General features: G+C 35.3%; 1 protein-coding gene across 3 annotated transcripts in view; it reads right to left on the reverse strand.

The window, feature by feature from the left end:
• The window catches only part of IPMK (inositol polyphosphate multikinase), a 54,391-nt gene that overhangs the window by 7,525 nt on the left and 20,355 nt on the right, over positions 1 to 26,511 (reverse strand). Inside the window, exons 2-4 of one of the 3 annotated variants that reach the window (XM_005895851.2) lie at positions 25,563 to 25,648; positions 18,826 to 18,922; positions 11,195 to 11,367 (exon numbers count right to left, since the gene is read on the reverse strand). In XM_005895851.2, the coding sequence (XP_005895913.1) occupies positions 11,195 to 11,367; positions 18,826 to 18,922; positions 25,563 to 25,648 (356 nt within the window). Of the gene's footprint in view, positions 1 to 11,194; positions 11,368 to 18,825; positions 18,923 to 25,553; positions 25,649 to 26,511 lie in introns of all 3 variants that reach the window. The other 2 variants (XM_070363364.1, XM_070363363.1) reach the window with 2 other exon arrangements.

Consider the following 26,511-nt stretch of genomic DNA (forward strand, 5'->3'; position numbering starts at 1 on the left):
GACTTAGCACACTTGTAGTCACTATGGTATACATTAGCTTATAAGAATTTATCTTATAACTTAAAGTTTGTATCTTCTGATCTCATTTCTCCCTTCCCCAAGTCCCTGGAAAGCCCCATTGCATTTTCTGTTTTTATGAAATCAGCTTTGTCTTTTGAGTTTCTGTTTTTGACTACATATGTAAGTGCCACCACATACTATCTGTCTTTTTTTGGTTTATTGCATAGTTTCATCCATGTTGTTGCAAATGGCAGGACTTCCTTCTTTATAATTGCTGAATAATATTCCACTGTGTAAAGAACCACACCTTCTATGTCCATAAATCTGTAGACGAACACTTAGGTTGCTCCCAGATAGGTTGTTTCCACATCTTGGCTATTGTGTATAATGCTGCAATGAACACAGGAGTAGAGATATCTCTTCAGGATAATAATTCTATTAAAACATATTATAGAATTAAAAACATATGAGAAGCCTGTATGTGACCATGGTATTTTAAACCAGTAGAAAAAGATGGATGATTATTAAATGGTATTAGTATCATTAAGTGGGGATCTGGAAAAAAATAAGTTGCATTTATAACTTATACTAAATTATTAATAATAATCCAAATACATCAAAGATCAAAGAATAAAATGCCTTCCCACCTCAAGATGGCAGAATCCTTGAATAACTGGTAACTAGGGAAGGCATTTCCAACTAAAACTCAATCTACCACATACAATACGCTTTTTAAAATGTTGATAGTGTTTTTGCCATTCAAAAATCAAAAGACCAACAGAAAAAAAAAGGTATTTGAAATGTATCTGATGAACAAAGAGCATGTTTACTCATGGGAAAATGAACAATGGATCTGAAGAGTTCACTGAAATCAGGTCTCAAACACACCAGGAACACAGACTATCCCCAAATTGTGGCAACCAAAAGTATCTCCAGACACTGCCGAATGACTCCCTGGGAAATTAAACTGCCCCTGGTTCAAACCATCTACTTCTGCTTTATTGACGATGCCAAAGCTTTTGACTGTGTGAATCACAACAAACTGTGCAAAATTCTTAAAGAGATGGGAATACCAGACCACTTGACCTGCCTCCTGAGAAATCTGTATGCAGGTCAAGAAACAATAGTTAGAATGCTGCAATAGTCGCATGCCGTAGTTCATGGGATTGCAAAGAGTTGGACATGACTGAGCGACTGAACTGAACTGGTTCAAAATCACTGCTTTGTATCAAGCAGATTGCCAATATCTACCACAATTATAAATGCATACAAGCTCAATTCCCCTCTAGGCACTTATTCCATAAATACCCTAGCACACTGGTGAAATAAGGAAGGTCTCCTCCAGTCATTCATTTCTAACATTATTCGTAATAGCAAAAGACTGGAAACAAGTCAAAGATCCATTACAGACAGCTGGTAATGCCACTATGGAAAAATCTCCATGATACATTAAACAGAAAAAAAGCAAGATACAGAACAGTGTTCAAAGTAGATGGTTTTGCAATATAGGAACAAATATCTCTGGAAGCATACATTGGTGAGGGAAAAAAAAATCACTATTAATTATGTTAATATAATTATATCCCCACGCAGGATATATAATATATCCTGTGTGGGGAGGGTGACTTCTCGCAGTATATGTTTCTATACTTTTTGGCATCTGAACCATACAGTGATGTATTTCATCAATTTTTAATTAAATATTTTTAAGAAGCATTAAGAATACATTGCTTTAGAAACTGGTATTTTATAACTTTCAGTATGATATGGCTACTTACTGTCTATCTCAAATGCTTCACTTTATTCAAAAAATCCAAATAGAACTGTGTTCTTTTTACATACACTTAGCAGCCTATTTAAAGAAAGACAATTTATCTTGAACAAAGTGTTACTATGAACAGAAGAAAAACACTTTATATATATATGCCAAAATTACATTTGACTACAGGAAAAATTATTTTTATAAGGACAGTTAATCATATCCAGAAAGTGATTTTTTAAAAAGTACTCATGTTCTCTATGCCCAGAAATACATGTAAAAGAGGACTTTCAAAATGACAGAGGTATTAGCTAATACTATATGGCAATAAGATGGCAATATATAAATTTATCAAATCAACACGCTGTACAGCTCAAACATACACAATGTCATGTGTCACTTATCTTGCAATAAGAAGATGAAATTGAGAAAACAATGTGATTAAATTAAATACAAAAATAAATGAGAAGAATTTTCAAATACCCAGTCATGTAAACTACCAACTGCTGCTGCTGCTGCTAAGTAGCTTCAGTTGTGTCCGACTCTTTGCGACCCCATGGACTGCAGCCTAGCAGGCTCCTCCACCCATGGGATTTTCCAGGCAAGAGTACTGGAGTGGGTTTCCATTGCCTTCTCCAAAACTACCAACTAGCAAATGTTTATAGAATCCCCAGAAAAGGATTCTCAAAACTTCACCATTCTACTATCCAGGGATGTATTTTCTGAGCATAAATTTCACATATTAAAAAAAAAAAAAAATTCACATATGAAAAATCTAGATTTCATCTACAGATTAAAGCTAACTAGTTTCAGTGAGACTCCTTTATTTATATTCTCTCTTTCTCTATTTACTTAATTTCATTTATTCATTTATTTTTTACTGAGGTATATAGTTGATTTACAATGTTGTATTCATTTCAGGCATGTCTGTTTACTTCTACTTTACTAGTTAAAGCTAGAACATAAAGAGATCTGAGAATTTCTCCAATCTCAACCCATTACCCAGTCTTGATCAGTTACAAAGACATTGGTAAATCAAAAGTTAACAGTGCCACCTTGAAAATATCGATACAGGTAACAAAAAAGATACTTAATTGTTTTTAAAGGAAAGGTAACCTGGAAGACATGAGGAAGGGGAGAAAATGACAAGTATAAATCAACTAAAATCTTGAATTATATGTTTTAAAGAAATTTCAAGTGAATTTCTACAAATGGTATTTCATTATTTGCAGTTAATATTTTAAGTGTTAGTCTCTCAGTCATGTCTGACTCTTTGCAACCCCAAGGACTGTAGCCCAATAGGTTTCTCTGTCCACAGAATTCTCCAGGTAAGAATACTGGAGTGGTTAGCCATTCTCTTCTTCAGGAGATCTTCCCCACCCAGAAATTGAACCCACATCTCCTGCATTGCAGGCTGATTCTTTACTGCCTGAGCCAACAGAGAAGTCCGATAAATATAATAATCCCACAGTTATACAGCACATGTTTAAAAAGTCAATATAAAACTGGAAAATTAAACAACCATTGATTCACTTAATAGTTGACCACTAAGGACGCTACTTGAAAAAGGCAGAAAGTCCCAAAGCAAGCTGCTGATATATTTACTTCTCTCAAGTCTCATACTTTAAGCTAAAATACACTCCACCTGCCTATATATAATATGCTCCTTACATAAACTTACAGTCACCTTTCATGAACTAGTTAAAAAAATGCTCTGCTTCTTGATTTTCTACCTATTTTCCCTGTTGCCAGTTCAAAATACTATATTTTCCAAAGTCACTCTATACTCCTCCTCTCTTGACTGCTTTGCTCTTATAGCTCCTATTTTGTTTCTTTTTTGTTACAAATTATCTTAATATATCTTTTGTTATTAAATCAAAGTGAGTCTTATCATCTATACCATCTTGGGATCAAGGAGATAACAGTATAATTGTTGACAGTCATTTAAAAACAAGGAATTCCTGGGACTTCCCTGGCAGTCCAGTGCTTAAGATTCTATGCTGCCAATGCAGAGGGCATGGGTTTGATTCCTGGTCAGGGAACTAAGATCCCACATGCTGCACAGTGCAACCAAAAGATTTAATTAATAAATTTCTGGAATTTATGTATTTGTATGTATTTGTATAAATAAATTATGTATTTGTATAAATAAATTCCTTTAAATGTAATAAATTCCTATAAATATATTTATATGTATAAATTCCTTATATTTATATAAGAAATAATTATATATAATTCAGTTCTGTTCAGTCACTCAGTCATGTCTCACTGTTTCCGACCCGATGGGCTATAGCACACCAGGCCTCCCTGTCCATCATCAACTCCCAGAGTTCACCCAAACTCATGTCCATCGAGTTGGTGATGCCATCCAGCCATCTCATCCTCTGTGGTCCCCTTCTCCTCCTGCCCTCAATCCCTCCCAGCATCAGGGTCTTTTCCAGAGTCAGTTCTTCATATCAGGTGGCCAAAGTATTGGAGCTTTAGCATTAGACCTTCCTTCCAATGAACATGCAGGACTGATTTTTCCTTTAGGATGGACTGGTTTGATCTTGCAGTCCAAGGGACTCTCAAGAGTCTTCTCCAACACCACTGTTCAAAAGCATCATTTTTCGGCACTCAATTTTCTTCATAGTCCAACTCTCATATCCATACATGACTATTGGAAAAACCACAGCTTTGACTATACAGACCTTTGTTGGCATATAATTAATTAAATATAAGGAATTCCTAAATTGGCATTTTCTTCTGCCCACCAAACCTCTTCCTACTTACTGGTTAAATATAACAGAAAAACAATTTAAAACTGATATATTTGGTAAACTTCAGTATATTCAGTGAGGGTTGGTTTTGGGATTTTTGTTTTGTTTTGTTTTTTAATTTAAATTAGGCATGATTGTCTTGGAGGAAAATTTTTTGAATTTGGAACACTGATTCTAAAATTATCCAACTCTATCTTTAGTATTAATCTATAAACCCATTGTGACTGAAAAGTTTAATAAATTTGCCAAACGCTAAGGAAATAACTCTGAAAAAAAAAATCTTAATAGAACTCACACTAAAATTCAAGTTATATCTCCCAATTTTAACATTCTAGACTTACATAAGTCATTCATTATTTCACACTGCAATCATATCCTTTCTCAGATAAGCAAACTATATGTAATTATAAACTGTTAACTACTATACAAAGGAAAGCCATGAGAATAAAATTAGGAGAACTCAAATTACAGATTCAACATAATTCCTACCCAAAATCCCAGGTAGACACTTGCTTGCAGAAACTGACAGACTGATCCTAAAATTCACAAGGAAGTTGAAGGGTCCCTAGGTAGTCCAAACAATCTTGGAAAAGAACAAAGTTGGAAGTCTAACAATTCCTAGTTTCAAAAGTTATTCCAAAGCTACATTAATCAAGACAGTATGGTTTTTGGGAATTCCCTGGTGGTCCAGTGGTTAGCACTCAGTGCTTTCACTGACATGGGCCAGAGTTCAATCTCTGATCAGGGAACTAAGATCTAGCAAGCCATGTGGTATAGCCAAAAAAACAAAAAACAAAACAAAAAAACAGTGTAATTCTGAGAAAATACCTGCTGCAAATCAATGTATCTGGTAAAGGGTTAATACTCAAAACATATAAAGAAGTCAGACAATTTGATAGGAAAAACTAACAAGTGTTGTTGAGAATATGAAGGAAAGGGAAACCTTGAGTACTACTAGTAGGAATGTAAACTGGTACAGCCACTATAAAAAACAGTATGAAAGTTCCTCAAAAACTTAAGAAATACCATTATACACCCAAGAAAAAGAAAACACATATCCTGGCACTACACAAACTACCTGTTCACTGCAGCATGATTCACAATAGCCTAATTGTGATATAAAACAATTTAACTGTACATCAATGAATCAAAGGATAAAGATGTGGTATGTACAGGCACACCTCATTTTATTGCACTTCATAGACACTGTGTAAACCTTCAGAGTATAGAAACCTTCAAAACTGAAAGTTTATGGCAACCTTACATTGAACAAGTCTATCAGAGCCATTTTTTCCAACAGCATTTGCCTCAGTTCATGTCTCTGTGTCACATCTGGTAATTCTTGCAATATTTCAAACTTTTTCATTATTACTGTATTGTTATGTTAGCTGTGATCAGTGATCTTTGATATTACTATTATAATTGTTTTGGCATTTCTTTAGCAATAAAGTATTTTTAAATTAAGTCACATCCATTTTTTTTATACATAATGCTTTTGCATACTTAGATTATAGTACAGTGTAACCAAAATTTTCATATGCACTGAGAAACTAAAAATTATGACTTGTTTTATTGTAATATCTGCTTTATTGTTGAACCCATGGTATCTCCAAGGTATGCCTGTACATAAACAACAGATTATTCAGTCATTAAGAACAAGGAAATCTACTATCTGGAGTAACACAGATGAACCTTAAGGGCATTATGCTAAGTGAACTAAGACAAAGACAAATATTGCACATCTTCGCTTACACATGGGAATCTGAAAAACAAACCAGACTCATAGAAACAAGAGAGTAGAAAGTGGTAAAGTTTACCAAGGACTGGGAGGGGAAATACAAAGAGGTTAGTATTCATTTTCCAACTATAAGATTAAAGTCTGAGAATCTAATGTAAAATATGGTGACACATCAATAATACTACTGCATAACTGAAATCTGCTAAGAGGGTAGAAATAAAAGGTAAATATGTGAGGTGAAAGATGTGTTAATAAACTAAATGAGTGAATCCTTCTACAATGTGTATGTATTTCAAATCACCACAATGTATACTTTAAATATCTTGTGTAAATGATACCTCAAATAAAGTTGAAGAAGAAAAAAAAAAGACTGTGGTTCTGCCATAAAGACAGACAATATAAATCAACAGAAGAGAATTCAGAGTCCAGAAATGCACTCTCATTTATGGTCAACTTATTTCAACAAGTATGTCCAGAGCATTCAATGAGGGAAAAAATGGTCTTCTCAACAAATGGTGCTGGGATAACTAGATACACATATGCAAAAGAGAAAGGTTGACCCCATCCTCAAACCACACACAAAAAACTAACTTAAAATATACATATATCTCAATGTAACAGTTAAAAACTATAGAAGAAATATAGGAGTAAATATTCATGACTTTAGGTTAGGCAATGGTTTTTCAGCCATGAAACAAAGAGCACAAACAACAAAAGGCAAAATTAAATTAGACTTCAAAATTAAAAATATCTGTACTCCAAAGGTATTATCAAAAAAGTGAAAAAACAACCCACAGAAAAAAATAAACCAAATTAAAAGTGAACAAAGGACCAGAATAGACATTTCTCCAAAGAAGACACGCACATGGGTCAATAAGCACATGAAAAGAGGCTCAATTCCATGAGCCATTAGGGAAATGCAAATAAAAACCAGAATGAGATACCACTTGATACCCACTAGAATAACTTATAAAAAAAGAAGAGAGACAGAATAACAAGGTTTGGGCTTTGGGTAACAATGCAGAGAAACTGAAACTCCTATATATCATTGGTAGAAATATAAAATGGTGCAATAACTTTGGAAAACACTTTGGCAGTTTCTTTAAAATTTTAATTTAATCATGGCATTCACTAGTCTCAAATTCAGGAACTACATACCTTAAAAAATATATGTACGTAACAACTTGTACATGAATGTTCATAACAACATTATTAATGACAGCCCCAAAGTGGAAACAACCCAAAGTTGATCAATGAACCCATGGATAAACAAAATGTGGTATATCCATACAAAAACAAAAAATAAAATACAGATTTGTGCTAACAACATGGACGAACTGTGAAAACATTATGAAAGAAGCCAGTCACAAAAGACTACATATTGTATTACATCATTCCCTTTATATGAAATGTCCAGAAGAGGCAAAGCTATACAGTCAGAAAGTAGACTAGAGCTGTCTATGGCTGGTGAGTTGGAAGGAAATAAGTGACTGCTGATATGTATAGCTTTTCTTTTTAGGTGATGAAAATGTTCTACAGTTGAATATGTTGATGGCTGCCCAACTCTATGAGTATACTAAACCAATGAACTGCTACTTTAAATGAGTGAATTGAATGGTGGGTAAATCGTATCTCAATAAAAATGTTATTAAAAAATACAAACAGAAGAACCTCTGTTTGTCTGGGGAGATAACACAGAGAGAGCAAAATCAGGCAGTGTCTTATTTATTTCTACATATATTCTACATACATTTCTACATATATATTCTAAATAAATAAGGCAGTGCCTTATTTATTTCTATATATAGACACACACACACACATATATAAAGGCAATGGAAACCAACTGAAGAATTTTTAAGCTGGGGAATGTCAAAATTAGATATACATTTTAAAACATTCGGAGAACAGACCAGAAGAGAATAAAACTGAAATCGAGAGGTAAGATACTTGTCTAGAGAAGAGTAATTTTGAAAATGGGACTAGGTGCTTGAAAATTAAGATCAACAAAATTGATGGATGGCTTTGAGAGATGATGGTACTAAAAGGTTTCTCCTTCATAAAACTGGATGTATGATAATGTCATTCACTGAGACGGAGAATAACAGAGATTTGCTGTTACTGCTTTGGTTGTTATTTTGCAAGAGGGATATAAGTCAGTTTTTTACATGTTAGTCCTAGATGTCTTTAAGTTATCCAAGTAAAATGTTGAATAGGTTAGCTATATAGATTAGGAGATCAAAGAAAAACCAGAGGCTAGATATGTACGTTCAGGAGTTATCAATATAAGTGAAACTGAATCAATGAGATAAAGGACACTACTTGAGAAGAAACAGAAGGCAGTAAATGGAACTAAGTGGAATATCTCAATATTTAAAGAACAAAGAAATGAGCTGGCAAAAAAAGACTGCAAAGTGCTCTTAGGGAAAAAACAGGAGAGACTGCAGTGTTATGGACACAAAAAGGAATGTTTCAAGGACATAGTCATGTTGAAGACTGCTTTTAAAAGTGAAGTAAGATGAATAATGAAAAATGCCATTTGAATTTAGTGACACAGAGATGTCATTAGGGACCTTCATGAGGCACCAGTCTGGTGGCATGATGAAGCTAAAGCCAGATTAAAATGGGTTAAAGAATACAGCATGGGAAGTAAGGCAACAGTAACAAATATAACAAGTTTGGGTACAAAGGGGAAGCATTTAAATTCACTGCTGAAGAACAGAGCAGGATAAAAGTGGGTTTTGATTTTTTTCTTTTTCAATTGAGAGTGATTTGAACATTATTTGAAACAAAAAGGAAAAACAACTAAAGAGAGACCAAAGTTGAAGATAAAACAAAACTAAAATAAAATAACGAGAATCAAGAATATTAGGTTCAGAAGAGGCGGAAGAGAAACGCAATCCAGAGAGAAAAGGGAAGGGCTGCCTCTGACAGGAGAATGGAAAATTCTTCAATGTAGGGAGGAATAAAGAGGAAATGAAAGTATATGCAGGTTAGATGTGTATGTCTGTTAGCAGGAAATTAAAGGAAACCCTGTATAATGGCTTATTTTTTCTGAAGCAGAAGCCAAAATTATATCCTAAAAGAAGGAAAGTGGAAGGGTGAATGATTTAAAAACAGTGAAGGTTTAAATAGGCATCACTTGTTTATAGAATTTTATTCCATATTACCTAACAGTGGCATATTGTTTGCAAAGAGGGCCTCAACATCCTTATGCACACTGCCACTTGTATTGTGACTTCTCTTTTTCCACAACCAAAAGTGGAGTCTTCTCCTTCCTATGAATATAGACTGGCCCTGTGACATACTTTGACCCATATAATTCCATAAAAGTGACAGAAGGTGACTTCCTAACCTAGATCTCAACAGACCTCGTAGCTTTCACTCTTGCCTTCCTAAAATGTATATAGTAGATGTAGAAGCTCCAGTCAGCCTTCTGGAAGCAACCTTATGGGAAAAAGCCCAGCCAACAGTTAGTATCAACTTGTAAGACAAATAGGAAAAGGAGTATGTCAAGGCTGTATATTGTCACCCCGCTTATTTAACTTCTATGCAGAGTATATCATGAGAAAGCTGGAATCAAGATTGCCGGGAGAAATATCAATATCCTCAGATATGCAAATGACAGAACCCTTATGGCAGAAAGTGAAGAGGAACTAAAATGCCTCTCGATGAAAGTGAAAGTGGGGAGTGAAAAAGTTGGCTTAAAGCTCAACATTCAGACAACGAAGATCATGGCATCTGGTCCCATCACTTCATGGCAAACATATGCGGAAACAGTGGAAACAGTGTCAGACTTTATTTTTTTGGGCTCCAAAATCACTGCACATTTTGGAGGAATCTGGATATCCTTGGAAGGAAAGTTATGATCAACCTAGATAGCATATTCAAAAGCAGAGATATTACTTTGCCAACAAAGGTCCGTCTCGTCAAGGCTATGGTTTTTCCAGTGGTCATGTATGGATGTGAGAGTTGGACTGTGAAGAAAGCTGAGCGCCAAAGAATTGATGCTTTTGAACTGTGGTGTTGGAGAAGACTCTTGAGAGTCCCTTGGACTGCAAGGAGATCCAATCAGTCCATTCTGAAGGAGATCAGTCCTGGGTGTTCATTGGAAGGAAAGATGCTGAAGCTGAAACTCCAATACTTTGCCCACCTCATGCAAAGAGTTGACTCACTGGAAAAGACCCTGATGCTGGGAGGGATTGGGGGCAGGAGGAGAAGGGGACGACAGAGGATGAGATGGCTGGGTGGCATCACCGACTTGATGGACGTGAGTTTGAGTGAACTCCGGAAGTTGGTGATGGACTGGGAGGCCTGGCATGCTGAAGTTCATGGGGTCGCAGAGTCAGACATGACTGAATGACTGAACTGAACTGAACTGAAAGACATAGAGTGAGGTCACTTGGACCAACTAGACCCAAAGGAGCCATCAGATGAGTATAGTCACAAGGGGGACTCTGGATGAGATCAGAACTGACCACCTGAGTCCATGGCAAATTGCCAGTCCAGGGAAAAATAAGCAAAGAAAACAATGGCTTTAAATCACATTCTTAAACCAGTAGTAACCTAATTTATTTCCCTTTTTTGGTTTAAATATACAGAAAAAATTACTCCACTTTTCTCATGGGAAAAAAAAAAATCACAAATAATATCACATTCATTTATCATATTTCTTTTCCACTAAACTTAAAACTTCTTTAAAACAAAATTTCTAGAGTCAGAGCTTTGAGGTTCAGCCACTCATTCACTTACTAATCATGTACTGCTTCCCAGAATAAATCCAGACACTGTCCATATACCAGTGAACAAAAGAGATAAAAATCTCTGCCAGCTCTGAGGAGTTATGGATAATCTAATTCTAAAATATATGCGACATCTGTAACCTTCAAGAAAACATGCAATGAGAAATGTATGTATTACACTAAAAATCACTCTTACCCTCATGCCAAGCACCAAGAACCCAATCTCTTCCATTAATGGGTACTTGCTGACCTGTTGCTGAATCTTCTCAGATGAAGCAAAAGGATCATAGCTTTTCCGCCCTATCTTTACATCCATTATACAGGGCTTATTAAATTTATGGGTCACATCTTCCAGTTTTAGGTATAAATCTGTTATTAAAGAAAAACCCTAATTAGTAATAGGAAAACATATTACTACTTAAGAGAAAACAAAAATGAGGAAATCTTAAAACTAAGAAAAAGTTAAAACTGATCCAGCATCAACAATTATTATTACTTTACCTGGAGGGGAAAAAAAAGCTTGACTAATAAATTTTATAACAGGTATAAATATCACAAAGTAACTCTTGCAAGAGGTGGAATAAATATTCAACCGTAATTAAAAGGTATGAATTAGATATAAGGCTTCCAAGAACATTAAAAAGGCAATGAGATAATTTTTAAAAACCGTCCTTGAATACATTCTTCTTTTGAACATGATTTACATCCTATGTGCCTTAGCAGGCATCTTAGTGTTTTAACAATTTTTTAAATTCTTCATTTAAGGATAGTAAAAGGAATAAATCCTTTCCACAGAGGATACAACAGGTATAGGTTAAGAAAGGTAAATCAATCCAAATGATGTTAATGCCAAATATACATTCTAGGCTTACTAGTACAAAAGGAAAAAGAAACACCCTGCTTTTTAGAACACAAAAAGTCTTCAAAAGTTCATTTGTAAATAACTTTGGCATCCTGTATACACCTTCCCTCAGAAAACTATTAGAAAGGGAGATTCAAGTAAAAAATTATAAACATCTCAGTTATAACACACTGTAGCCGACCTTATAGTTTTAGGTTGAAAATACAGGTCTGATTGCACTGAGGGAAAGAAGTAAGGAAAGAAAGTCTTTCCCCCTTCCTAGGTGAATAAATCTCCCAAACAAAATTCTGAATGAGATCACAAATTTCAGTCATGTCATAAGAAGCACTTCTTGTAAAAACCTTTCCTTACAAACAGAAAATATTTTACTTTTTATCAAAGTAACAAGGTTTGATTTTTTGAAATAAATGAATTTATTTTTTAAAATCTTATGCCTTAGTCAAAGGAAAATGGAGAGAGGGAGGATTGTGTAGAACCAGGTGAAGTTAAGAGACAAAAAATGAACTGTAGCCTAAGAGACTAGCACTCATAGAAACAAAAAGGAGCAGGCTACATTTAAAAGAAAAGTTCTAACAAAGGGACATTTTCAACAAGATAAAAGGGCTGGACACAGACATCCTGTTGATGGTGAGAGATAATGAGACAAGTAGGAATATCCTGCTCAAGAAACTAGAACCTACCCATTTCTGTACTTTAAAAAGATAACCACAGGAAAGTATGATAAGATGGGGAAGAAGGAAGCACAGCAGTCCCCTTCACACACTTCCCATTTTCAGCTACCTTGAGGAAAGAGAAAGAAAGGGATCCATCCTCTCCCTAAAACTGTATAAAAATTTCAGTAACAAAGCTTATGTTTCAAATATCAGAAGAGACTAATTAGATCCCAATACAGTAAATCATTAGCATTCACAAGTTTATCATCATTAATTTCCATAACTCAAGAAACCCTGAAGGCCTTAGTGAGGTAAGGCTATACATGGGAAGACAAAAGATAGTGTGCAAATCTAGCTAAACATCACAGCATCTACAGTTCAGTGTAGGGTTATTATTTTCTACCTGCCAATTTGGTAGTGATTAAAAACAAAAACTGTTTTTTGGCCAAACAACAGAAACAAGAGAAGCTAAAGACTTTTTGCAAATCCCTATTTCATCCTCTCTTGGGAAAGAGAAAAATACAAATACAAACTCTCCTTACAGTAGGAATATAATAAATGCCTGCTTGAGTGAATCAGTGTTTGCTCTTCTCATTCTCTTTCTGCCCAAAGGGACTTTGGGTTTGGCCTTCTTCATCCTGTAGTAAGTTGAGCCATTCCTTCAGTAAACAGGCCTAAGTATCATCAGTTTTATCTGACATTTATTTTGATTAGGCAAGGGCTTTCCTGGTGGCTCAGATGTTAAACAATCTGCCTGCAATGGAGGAGACCTGGGTTCAGTCTCTGGGTGGGGAAGATCACTAGGAGAAGGAGAATTCAATGGACAGAGGAATCTGGCAGGCTACAGCCCATGGGGTCGCAAAGAGTTGGACATGACTGAGTGACTAATACTTGACTAGGCAAATGTGTTTTATCTTACTTTCAGATTCTTGATATGCTTTATTTGATTTGAATTACCAAATCATATAAAACATATATATATATATATACACACACACCATATAAATGGCTAAATTATTGATTCTTAGCCTTTAGTTCATAATCCTTAAATTAAGGCCTACTGAGAGTTGGTTTAGTGTATTCTTTTGGTTCTCTAAGTGAAAAGTTGAAATTTTGAGATCCTTGTTTCTCTTTCCCTCTAAGTTACTAAAAAAAAAAATCAATATCAAAACCTGCTTTAGAGATGCATAGTTAAGGCAATGGCACCCCACTCCAGCACTCTTGCGTGGAAAATCCCATGGATGGAGGAGCCTGGGAGCCGCAGTCCATGGGGTCGCTAAGAGTCAGACACGACTGAGTGACTTCACTTTCACTTTTCACTTGCATGCATTGGAGAAGGAAATGGCAACCCACTCCAGTGTTCTTGCCTGGAGAATCCCAGGGACGGGGGAGCCTGGTGGACTGCCGTCTGTGGGGTCGCACAGAGTCGGACACGACTGAAGTGACTTAGCAGTCAAAAAAAAAAAGATTATATATCTAGCAGTTTGCCACAGTTGCTTCTGAATAAAATAGGGAAATGAGACATGATGTGGGAACTCAGATTTAAATTGATTTTTTTTCAGATTATCATCACTAGAAATAAATTTAAATACTGATTCTCTCTGAAAAAAATGCAAGAGAGCTTAATTCAAAATAAGTCAATCTCAAGACAATAACTTAAATGATCAAAGGCATTTTAACTACAGGAGAGCCTCATTGATAAGGCAATGCTACAGATAACAAAGGACACTCAGCCAAAACCCCTCTGGGTATAGAATGGTACAACAGTTCTCAATTTTTAGGTATATAGAGAATATGTTCTAAAAATTGGATGGACTAAGAATAAGATAGTGTTCTATCTGGAATAGTTTAGGTTCATTTTGACCAAAGTCAAGGAAATAAATTAAACTATATTGATATGATGTTTGGAAAATAATTATGACTTTTTGCTATGATGTAACTTGTAAGGAAAGTAAAAGTTAAAAAACATTTAGTATTTTTAAATATTAAAAAAATAAAAAAAGTTGATTTTTTCATATATACATATGAATTAATGTGTGTATAAATCACATAGAGAGCAAAATAACTATATTTACTTTTTTAAATTCTTAAAAGCTCTATTTAGTACAACAGATTCTGATGAAGCCAGTCAGTCAGAGGTCTAAAGACTGACATTTGTGAACCTCAAATCTAAGAGATAATCCATTAAGCTTAGTCTTAATATTTGTGTAATAAATAACAGGACATCTACTTTTCATAAATATATGGATCTCATTATAAGAAGTCACACTGACTAGAAGTATAGTTCTCTATGGTTGTAAGAGAGAAATCTGTTATCTATTAATTTATGGAAAATGTATATAGAATTTCTATTGTTCTTTAATATTTTGAGGTAAAAATCGTAAAAATACCTACCAGGTAGTCCAAAATATACCACTTCATGCTTTTATAAGCAGTCTATAAGTTAAGACTTCTCAGTGGCTGTACCAACAACAAGGTTAATATGCTCAAAATATTTATATATTTCATGTTGCTGATGATAGTATGTTTAAGATTACACAAGGTTACTATGAACAAAAAGTTTTTCTATTTTAAGTGTATTTTCTATTTAAATATATACAATTAAATATAATTATCTTAAATATAAATTAAATACTTACATCGTTTTCTAATACATTACACATAAAAAAATTCTACTGCTGGAATACAGTCCTGATACTAAGAAAAAAAAAAAGGGCAGAAAATTCCCCAGTAACAAAGGAGAAAAAAATAAAAACATTTGAAATATTATGGAAAACTGAAAGATCTGCAAACACTTATAAACAGTAAAGATGAGATAACTATTCTTTTAAAGGAAAGACAAAGGTGAGGACATTTAGAGTTGAAGATTTATTCAGATCCTCTTAATGAATATTGATTATACAGATCATTACAACATAGGTTCCAAGTTTCATCATATTCTTTCCCACCCTATCTAGGCATTGGCTACTATTATCATTTCTGAACCTCCCAAAATGTAAAAAAAGCCGGGTGGTGAAACCCTGCCCATTTATGAAGCCAAATGGAAAAACAGAGGACGCCTTTCTTCTGCCTTTCACATCAATCATGAGCTATTTCTGAGAGCAACAGAAGCTTGAAGTATAAGGAATTATAAATAGAAGAGACCTTGAGTGTCCAAATGTGGGGTGAAGAGGGAGAAAGGGAACAGCTTATTTCAATCCATGCTTCTTAAAACCTGACTAGTAGTGAGATCCATAAACCTATCAATCAGTGAGACTAGAGATTACATTTGAGAACTCTCAATTTGCTCAAACCTACTTGAAGATATACTTTTCTATTCCTCCAAATAAATATTGATGGCACATGTATCTATGTGCTTATACACAAGTAAAATGAGATTTAACATACATAACTAGTTTCAAATCTTCAAATATAATTGTAACAAATGCTTTACCTTAAAAAAAAAACACTAGTCATATTCTAAGGTTTGCTAATGTGATGTTTGTATAACTCTATGACTGTAAATTTAAAAAAAATGGGTGAGATTTATGGTACATAAATTAAATGTCAATAAAACTGCCATAAGAAATTTAAAAGGTAAAAAACTGTTGGTCAGGACATCCTTATGCTTCCTTTAAGTGACAATAACTTGCTGTGCAAACTGGAAGTACTTTCTCTGTTTTACAACTTTGGATTCTAAGAATTATACAAAGTTGTATAACACTCTACCTTGAGACTTCCCTGGTGGAGTAGTGGATAGGAAATCTTCCTGCCAAGGCAGGGGACACGTGTTTGATCCCTGATCTGGGAAGATTCCACATGCTTCTGAGCAAGTAAGCACACATGCCACAACTACTGAAGCCCCAAGCTTTTGCTCCAAAACAAGAGAAGCCACTGCAATGAGAAGCTCATTTACCACAACGAAAAGTGGGCCCTGCTCACCACAATTACCGAGAAAGCCCACATGCAGTAACTAGACCTAGCACAGCCATAAATACATAAATAAAGATGCTCAAGTAGAAAGAGGGGAAAAAGAGTCAAGAAATAAATTATATCAATTTAATACTACGTAAAGTATAGTAATGCAAATCACAGTGTTCTATTAAAATTTAAGAAAATATTCATTTTCATGATCCTGTGGACTAAAGATGTCAAAAAGTTTCCCATCTTATATGTGTTTCATTTACAATCAAAATGATAAAAACAGAAAGAGGACTCCATGAATTCTCTAGCAAAATCAAAGCTTAACAATCTCTATGGTGCAGTTCTCCTTCCAGAGCTAAAAACTGGAAAGGAAGGGGGTTCCGTGACTGTCCAGTGGTTAGGACTCAGTGCTTTCACTGCTGTGGCCCAAGTTCAATTCCTTATCAAAGGAACTCCCAGGAAGTTGCAGTGCGGCCAAAAAGAAAAAATATGTTTTTAATTTTAAAAAACAAATTAAAATATTTTTCAAAAGATTACAAAGGAATAGGAAATTTCCTAAGGCAATTGTTGGTATTACAGGACTACATCTATTTACATGTATACTTCTATTTATATTTTCTCTTCTTTTTTCTCATTTTCCTCGCCTCATCTTTTCAACTCAGTAGTACCAACATCTCCATTTATACTCAAATAAGAGTTTCAGAGTTTACAAAGCATTTTCACATAAAATAACATGCATTTTCACAACTCCACGTGAAATTATTTTCAATGTATAGAAGAAAAAGTGGACCTCCAAAAGGTTAATGAGTTAGAGTAGTTCACAAAATTTGGAAATAACCAACAAAGAAGCCAAGGCTTCTGACTTCAAAGTTACTGATCTTTCTACATTAACATAGATATCCCTCAGGATTATTTGGTATTGAAAACCAAAAAGGTATTGATTGCTAGCAAGTCTTTGATTTTTAAATTATTTTAAATTATACAATTCTAGACTATAAAATGTTTCAATTAAAATATTTCTTCTCCTACCCAAATTCTTCTTATATACTCTACTTTTCAAAATAATGATGCTGTTGGCTCAATTATTTGACCCACTCTATTTTTTTTTGGTTGTGCCTCATGACATGCAGCATCTTAGTTCCCTGACCAGGGCTTGAACCTGTGCCCCTTGCAGTGGAAGTGTGGAGTTCTAACCACTGGACCACCAGAGAATTCTCTCTACCCCTTCTAAATAATTTTTAAACTTAACATTTAACTATCTAGATATAGATTAGACAAGGAAAAAGGAGGGAAGGGAAGAGGGAAGAAAGACAAGGAAAGAAAAAAGGAGGAGAAAAGAAAAAGGGAAAGTAAAGAAGAGGAAAGTGAGAAGAGAAGGGGGAAGACAGGAAGGAGGGAAAGAAAGGAAAAGCAGGAGCAGAGCAAAGCTCAAGTCTCCTGCCTCCCCAAATGAAGCACAGAAGAATCCTACAAATCCTGGGGAACCATTGATTTACTATTATCTGAGGATACTCACAAGAGATACTATGAGTCCTTATTAATGAAACCTAGCATAAGTAGTGACAAAGAACTGAGGGAAAGAACAAGCTCAAACTTGAGTCCCCATCTCTTCCTGTTCTCAAAATGTGGTTCAAGCACTATCTCCATTAGGAAGAAAAAACAACAAACACACTTTTATTTAATAAGCATATCATGAACTCCAACACAGACAGATACACATTATCAAAATGTCTGGGAGTTGAGCCTATTAATTTGCATTTTAGCAAGACTATGGGTTTTTCTTAAACTCAGTCAAGTTTGAAATTCTTCCCTCACTCATGAATCTTCTTCAATGGTTAGCAGTCATGTTACCAGTTTAACTGACTTTTGTCTGCTCTGTCAAAGGCCTTAATGTGGCAAATACTGCTTCAAGTATTAACTAATATTAAGAGAGAAATTCTGTGCCCTTACATAAAAAATTTTGTCCTCTATATGAAAATTACAAGTATTTTTTAAAGCATGCAAGTAGGAAATGAAGGAACAAGACAGAAGATAGGAAGGAAGTTACACAAAGAAAATATTTCTTGATTTTTCTTTTTTCAAAATGGGAAAAGAAATTGCTCAAAATGTTTGAAAAAAAGAACATCTGATAATTAAGAGTATTAAGTACTAATGTATATATATACATATATATATATATATGTTCATTCAATTGTTTAAGAAATGGGTTATTAATTTGTATATGCTATTTAAGAAACTGGTTATGAAAAGCAAAAGTATTAATTAGTTTTCTTAATGAATAAGAGAAAGAGTAGTAAGAAAAACACATATATTCTGTTTTTATAATACGAGGCTTAATCTTACTTAAATCTTTTAAAAAGCAATTCTCATAAATTAAGACTAAAAGATGGATTTTAAAGAAAAGATTACCATTTGGTGCAGTAGGAGGTGACCAGATGCCATAATATTTTGGCAAATATTTTTGTAGCTCTAAAAGAATATCATCAGTACAATCAGCAGCAAAAACCTGAAACAAAGAGAAATGGAACATTTGCAAGTCAGTTCCTTGTAATGCTTTCTAACTGCTCCACACATTTCTCAAATAACACAATACAATGAATCATAATTTATCCAGTATGAGTTTTAACTGGAATTTAATAAGTTTAAGTCCGGAATAAGCAAAAAAAAAAAAGAAAAACTCTATGTGTCTCCAATGAGAAACTCTGTATTATTTAGAGCATATTCTTGGTTATCTAATTCTAGCCTTTCACTGTCCTTGAACTATTTTACAACAAAGTAAGTTGTAGATAACTCTTAGCAAATGCAAAAGAATTCTTGTCCATAGACAAAGAATAAATTCTGGCCAGAGGAGGATCTGTGCCTCACTGGAGTCTCAGTGGTAAAGAATCCATCTGTAATGCAGGAGACTTGCAGGAGACATGGGTTCAATTCCTGGGTCAGGGAGATCCTATGGAGAAGGAAACAGCAACCCACTCCAATACTTATGCCTGGGAAATTCCGTAGACATAGGAGCCTGGCGGGTTGCAACCCATGGGGTCACAAAGAGTGAGACACAACTGACCACTAAACAGCAACAGAGGAGGATTACTGACTTCCCTCCAATCTCCCTGGAAAGGGAGAGTTTACAGTGTTCTTATGTACACTCATTTCACCTTCCCTTTATGCCATATAAATTTGTGCTTCTTTGACTTTTCTTTTGAACTAGGTTTTAACGTCTGCTTAGTTCTGATACTAAGTAGGGCCCTGTGGGGCTCCTGAGCACAAAGCCTTTCCGTATCCCCCATTTCTTCGATTATAAGAAAGAGGCTTCATTTAGCCTCCATGACCTTCCCTGAGTTCCAATGTGCAGATGCAAGCAGTTACTAAATAGGAAAGAGAGGTGAAGTGACACCAGGGAGAAACAGTCAAGAGCAGCCTTGGGGGAAGGTCCTGTTTCCCTATCAAGGGATACACACAACACTATCTTTGAGCTGTTTTGACCCCAGACAAGTTTGAACCTGAAAGCTGATGACACTGACTCCTACTTACCTCACCACTAACCCATCAGAAGAATGCAAGCCAGTCACTGCTTTGATCCTTATCACCTACCCCCACCTCATGTCTGTTAAGACCTTTTCCTATTGCCCAGTTCTTGAGGGGATAGCCTGCTGGGTTCCCTTTTTGCCTGGCAAAGAAATAAAGCCACTTTTTCTCTCTCCTCCATAACAATTTCCATATTTGTTTGGCATCGGCACACAAAGTCAATATTTTCGCATCACTTACCTCATTAAATGAGTTTAAACAAAATCTTTAACGTGTGTTTATTTTATATCTGTAAAGAAATTGTGATTTTACCTTAAAAAATGTATCATTTAACTCAATGTAAGTCTAAGTACTGTTCATTTAATTATTTGATTTATAACCAGTAATAATTCTAGAAAACAATGAAATATGCAGATATCCTGGAACTAGATTTTTAATTTTTCTTCTAGAAAAGCAGAAAGAAAATATTTTTTGTTTCAGACTCAGAGACTGAGGGAAAGAACTTCTGGTTGTCAGGGAAAGGGTGAGTGAAAGGAATAGTTAGGGAGTTTGGGATAACAGGTACACACTGTTATATCTACAATGGAAAATCAACAAGGACCTACTGTATAGCACAGGGAAGTCTGCTCAATGTTATGTGGCAACCTGGATAGGAGGGTAGCTTGGGGAGAATGCATACATGTATATGTATGATGAGTCCCTTTGTCGTCCACCTGAAACTATCACAACACTGTTAATCGGCTACACTCCAATACAAAATAAAAGGTTTAATAATAACTTGTAAGATATCTTACTCATTAACTCTTGCCAAATAGGTCTACTAATAATAATGACTAGCAAGACATCTTACCCATTAACTCTTGCCAAATATGGTGTACCTAAGTACTCAAAACCATTTAAGTTTACTCATGTAAAATGCTTATGAAATCTCAGTATCAGAATTCTAATTATATATGTTCAAACCACATTCACATCAAGTAGTTATATATGACATAATTCTATTGAATAAACTCAAGTATGGCAGAAACTCACCAAACGTGATACATTGTATTTTCCAGCTTCCCCTACTGAAATGTGAGCAGAAATGAAATCAGTCACTTCCTGGCCAAGGTAATTAAAAGCAGGGTGTACCTTATCATCCCTTTGTTCCTGGCACAAAGACATTGAAGACACAGTGTTCATGATGACCTAACAAGATGGAGGAGCCAAATACATCTATGTGCTTACCTGAAGAAGTCCACGATATAAGTGAAAAGATAAAAGAACTAGAAGAGTAGAAAGATAAACTTTCTCTTATGTTAAATATGTTTTTTAAAGTATTAAGACTGATCTTTACTACAACATATCAAACAAGATAACCTAAACAACTCTGTACCTAGAAATGTAGGATAAAATATAATATTTTCTTAAATGCATAGCTGAGCTCCCATGATTAAAAAAAGGAAATTCACAGAGATCTAAAATAAAGAGGAAACCCAAAGTGCTAAGCTGAGCAGTCATTTGGGCTCAGATGTCCACTCTGAAAACCTGAACCAAAGGATCTCTGAACTTAGGATCAGTCCTAGATGAGGACAGAGATACTAAAAGAGGGAGAGTAAAAAATGCTCTGAGCCAAGCTAATACAGAAAAAAACAGCAAATAAACAATATCAGGAATAAAAAGAGAGTCATAATTAAACTAGCATAGCATTTTAAAAAATACTATGAAGAACTTTACCAGGTGGATAATTACATAAAACTATAATCTATATTTTAATACCACATTAACGAAGAAAATCAAAACATTTAAGAAACTGAATCATTAGTTAAAAAATATATCCCTTCCCAGGAACAAATGAAAGGAAAGATGGAAAGGACTTATGGAAGAAAAAGAGACAAGTCAACAGGCTGCTGTGATGAATTTATAGGTAAGTTTTATCAAGTCTAAGGAATCAAATACTTATCTGATACAAATTCTTCCACAGAAAAGAAAAAGGAATGCCCCTCAAAACTCATTTTATGAAGCTAAAAGAAACTTGGTATCAAAACAGGACAAGGATAATATGTGAAGAAAATAATAACCTCATTCATGAGCATAGCTATAAAAAATCTTATATATGTTAACAAGGCAATGGCACCCCACTCCAGTACTCTTGCCTGGAAAATCCCATGGACGGAGGAGCCTGGTAGGCTCCAGTCCATGGGGTCACTAAGAGTCGGGCATGGCTGAGCGACTTCACTTTCACTTTTCACTTTCATGCATTGGAGAAGGAAATGGCAACCCACTCCAGTATTCTTGCCTGGAGAATCCCAGGGACAGAGGAGCCTAGTGGGCTGCCGTCTATGGGGTCTCACAGAGTCAGACACAACTGAAGCGACTTAGCAGCAGCAGCAGCAAACAAAACCCAGTAATGCATATTATTAAAAAACAAAAATGACATGTCCAAGTATGTTTTATTTCAAAAATCAAAGGTAATGTAATATTAGAAATCTGTTATGGCATTTACCAGTGGCTTCCCCAGTGGCTCAGATGGTAAGGAATCTGCCTGCAATGCAGGAGACCTGGGTTCGATCCCTGGGTTGGCAAGATCCCCAGGAGAAGGGAATGGCTACTCATTCCTGTATTCTTGCCTGAAGAATTCCATGGAGGAGAGTATAAAAGCTGGCTTAAAACTCAACTTTCAAAAACTAAAATTGCAGCATTTGGTTCCATCACTATATGGCAAACAGATGGTGAAAAAGTGGATAAGTGGAAACAGTGGCAGATTTTATTCTCCTGGGTTCAAAAATCACTGTGGACAGTGACTGCAGCCATAAAATCAAAAGATGTTTGCTCCTTGGAAGAAAAGCTATGATAAAGCTAGACAGCGTATTTGAAAACAGTTATCACTTTGCCAACAAAGGTCCGTCTCAGTCAAAGTTATGGTTTTTCCAGTAGTCATGTATAAATGTCAGAGTTGGACCATAAAGTAGGCTGAGTGCCAAAGAACAGATGCTTTTGAAATGCAGTGCTGGAGAAGACCCTTGAGAGTCCCCTTGGACAGCAAGGAAATCAAAACCAGTCAATCCTAAAGGAAATCAACCCTGAATATTCATTGGAAGGATTGATGCTGAAGCTAAAGCTCCAATCCTCTGGCCACCTGATATGAAGAGCTGACTCATTGGAAAAGACCCTGATGCTGGGAAAGACTGAGGGCAGGAGGAGAGGTGGGCAACAAAGGATGAAATGGTTGGATGGCATCACTGACTCAATGGACATGAGTCTGAGCAAACTCTGGGACATAGGGAAGGACAGCAAAGCCTAGCGTTCTATAGTTCATGGGGTCAAAAGAGTCGGACACAACTTAGAAAATGAACAAGGGTATTTACCACATTAACAGATTAAAAGAGGAAACTCATGATCATTTCAACAGATACAGAAAATCTTTGCCCTCCTGCATTGTCTCTTCCTGGTACAAGAAACTAGGGGGTTGGTGAATAGCTGAGGTCACTTATTTACTTCTCTAGTTTCCTCCTTATCAGTCCAAGTTGTCTCTTAAAGTTACCTTGCTGAGTTCCAGCAACCACTCCTTCTCCATGCTGACCAGGCCTACAGATGGTATAGCCTTCTCTCTTGCAGGTGACCTTAAACTCTGACTAAATCATTGTAAATGGTCCTTTTATTAAACTGATAGAGTGTATCATTTGTTCCTTGAGAAAATCTTAACTCACAAAGAAAGCACTTTCTTTAATTTGTGGAGAATTATCTCTCAAAAACTTAGCTTGAAAGTCATACTTTAACAGGGAAATGTTAGAAGCACTTTTACTAAATGAGGAGAAGATTCCCCCCACTATTGCTTCAGTTCATCACACTGAACTATATAGAAATCCCCGATAGAAGTATATAGATTCAAAAGGGTTTCCAATCACAGAAGATGCAACCATCTATACAGAAAGCAACTAAAATTGTTAGAAAGTCTCAGATAAATATAAGTTACTAAGAGTTCACCAAGATTATTGTATGTAAGAACACCGTACAAATATCTCACTCCTGTGTATTAGCAATCATTGGAAAACTTAACTCAAAAAAATACTGTTTACAATAGAAACAAAAAATAAGAATGAATCCAACTAAGAATGAATCCCACTAAGTATGTGCAAGACTTTTACAGAGTAAATATAAAATATTTTCTTTGAAAAAGAGGAAGTGTCAGCAATTGAAAGCATATTCTAGAGCCAGACTGCCTATGTTCAAATCCAGGGACCATCATTAACTATTTGAATGATCCTGGTCAAATTATTTAAATTAATCATAGTTTAGTATAAAATGAGGATAATAACAGTGTATCTAACTCACAGGTTGTTGTTAAATGAGTTGGTAAAGCATTACTAGCAAGTATTTGCTTTTTGTTTTGCATTATCTTTTTACTTGCACCTAAATTTAAGAGGTAAAGTTATAAAATTCTTAGAAGAAAATATGAGCATTCACCTTCATGACATTAAATATGACACTAAAAGTCTGCACTTCAAAAGACACTAACAAGAAAATGAAGACAATTCAGAGAATAGGGATAATATTACAAGTCACATATGAAAATCAAAGCAAATTACAATAAAATTAACACTTCACATTCACTTGAATGCCTATTTAAAAACAAAAACAAAACTAACAAGTGTTGATGAGGATAAAGAAAAACTGGAATCCTCATATACTAGTGGTGAAAGTGTAAAATAGGGCAGGCACTTTGGGAAACACTTTTGACAGTTTCACAAATAATTAAATGTAGAATTACTATATGACCCAGTAATTCCACTCCATATCCAATTCTAATATCTAAAAGAATTAGAAAATAGGTATTCAAATAAATACCGATACATAAATGTTCATAACAGCCTTATCTACAAAAGCCAAAAGATAGAAACAATCCAAATGTTCTTCAATGAGTGAATGAATAAACAAAATGTGGTATGTAAATTTAATGAAGTATTACTCAGCCACAAAAAGGAACAAAGTTCTAGTGCCTATCACAAACTTTAAAAACATGCTCAACAAAAGAAGCTAGATACAAAAATAACTCCATAGAAAGCAGGTTGGTGGGTGGAAGACATTGGGGTGAGGGAGGAATAGGACATCGTGGCTTAATTGGGTACAGGGTTTTTTGTGTGTGTGTGTGCTGAAAATGTTTTGTTAACTAGATAAAGGTGTGGTTGCAAAACATTGTGAATCTTCTAAAAATTATTCCTAGTAATAAGGTTAATTAAATGTTAACTGTCCCCCAATCCTTCCTTCCCCTCTACCCTCCTTTGGAGTTTCATAGTACACACTAGCATGTTCAAGGCTCAAAGAAATTCTATAGTAAAAAAAAAAGTACTTAGTTAAACTCAGCATTTCTGAAAAATACAGTCTATCATCTAAGTGTTTTTCAAAAATGTAGGTCAAAACCCATCAATCAAAATTAATTCAGTATATCAAAATAAGAATCACTCAAAAATGAAATAGAATAGAAAATACTAGAATATATTAAACATCGTATTTTTTTGAGCTGTTATTTCAGTCACATACAAAGTGTACTAAGACATGTTATCAAACGTATTTCTTATTGAGTCAGCAGCATAAAATTATGAAAAGCACTTTGAATACAACAAAACAAATCTTACCTCACTTACCATATTATAAAATTCCAGCTCTCTTGGACCCCTTGGAGGCGGCTGCAACTGTTTCAAAACTGTGCCATCTGGATGTTGCAGTATACCTACAGAACAAAAATAAGATATTCTAAAATGCTTTAATAGCCAATTTCATAAATTTAACAGTTTCCTTTCACTTATTTCAGAAATTGAAACATTCAAACAACATATTTCAGTGCCTGTTATAGGCAAAGCACCAGGAACACAAATTCTAAATAGCTTGCTTTTGTTGTTTCCAACTGTTATGCCCCTTATAGCCCCCTCAGACTTTCTAATAAATAGAACATATTTAAATTTTTATAGAAATTCTTCAGTAATAGACTTTCCAGGAGATGTTAATTTATAGTTAAATAAGAAGCAAATTGGGCCTCCCCGTTCTGAAGGAGATCCACCCTGGGATTTCTTTAGAAGGAACGATGCTAAAGCTGAAACTCCAGTACTTTGGCCACCTCATGCGAAGAGTTGACTCGTTGGAAAAGACTCTGATGCTGGGAGGGATTGGGGGCAGAAGGAGAAGGGGACGACAGAGGATGAGATGGCTGGATGGCATCACCGACTCGATGGACATGAGTTTGAGTGAACTCTGGGAGTTGGTGATGGACAGGGAGGCCTGGCGTGCTGTGATTCATGGGGTCGCGAAGATTCGGACACGACTGAGCGACTGAACTGAACTGAACTGAACTGATAGCTCAGTTGGGTAAAGAATCCACCTGCAATGCAGGAGACCCTGGTTCAATTCCTGAGTCGGGAAGATCCACTGGAGAAGGGATAGGCTACCCACTCCAGTATTCTTGGGCCTCCCTGTGACTCAGCTGGTAAATAATTCACCTGCAATGCCCAGGGAGACCTAGGTTTGACCCCTGGGTTGGGAGGATGCCCTGGAGAAGGGAAAGGCTACCCACCCCAGTATTCTGGCCTGGAGAATTCC

This window comes from Bos mutus, chromosome 26 (genome assembly GCF_027580195.1).
Source record: "Bos mutus isolate GX-2022 chromosome 26, NWIPB_WYAK_1.1, whole genome shotgun sequence".
Lineage (NCBI taxonomy): Eukaryota > Metazoa > Chordata > Mammalia > Artiodactyla > Bovidae > Bos > Bos mutus.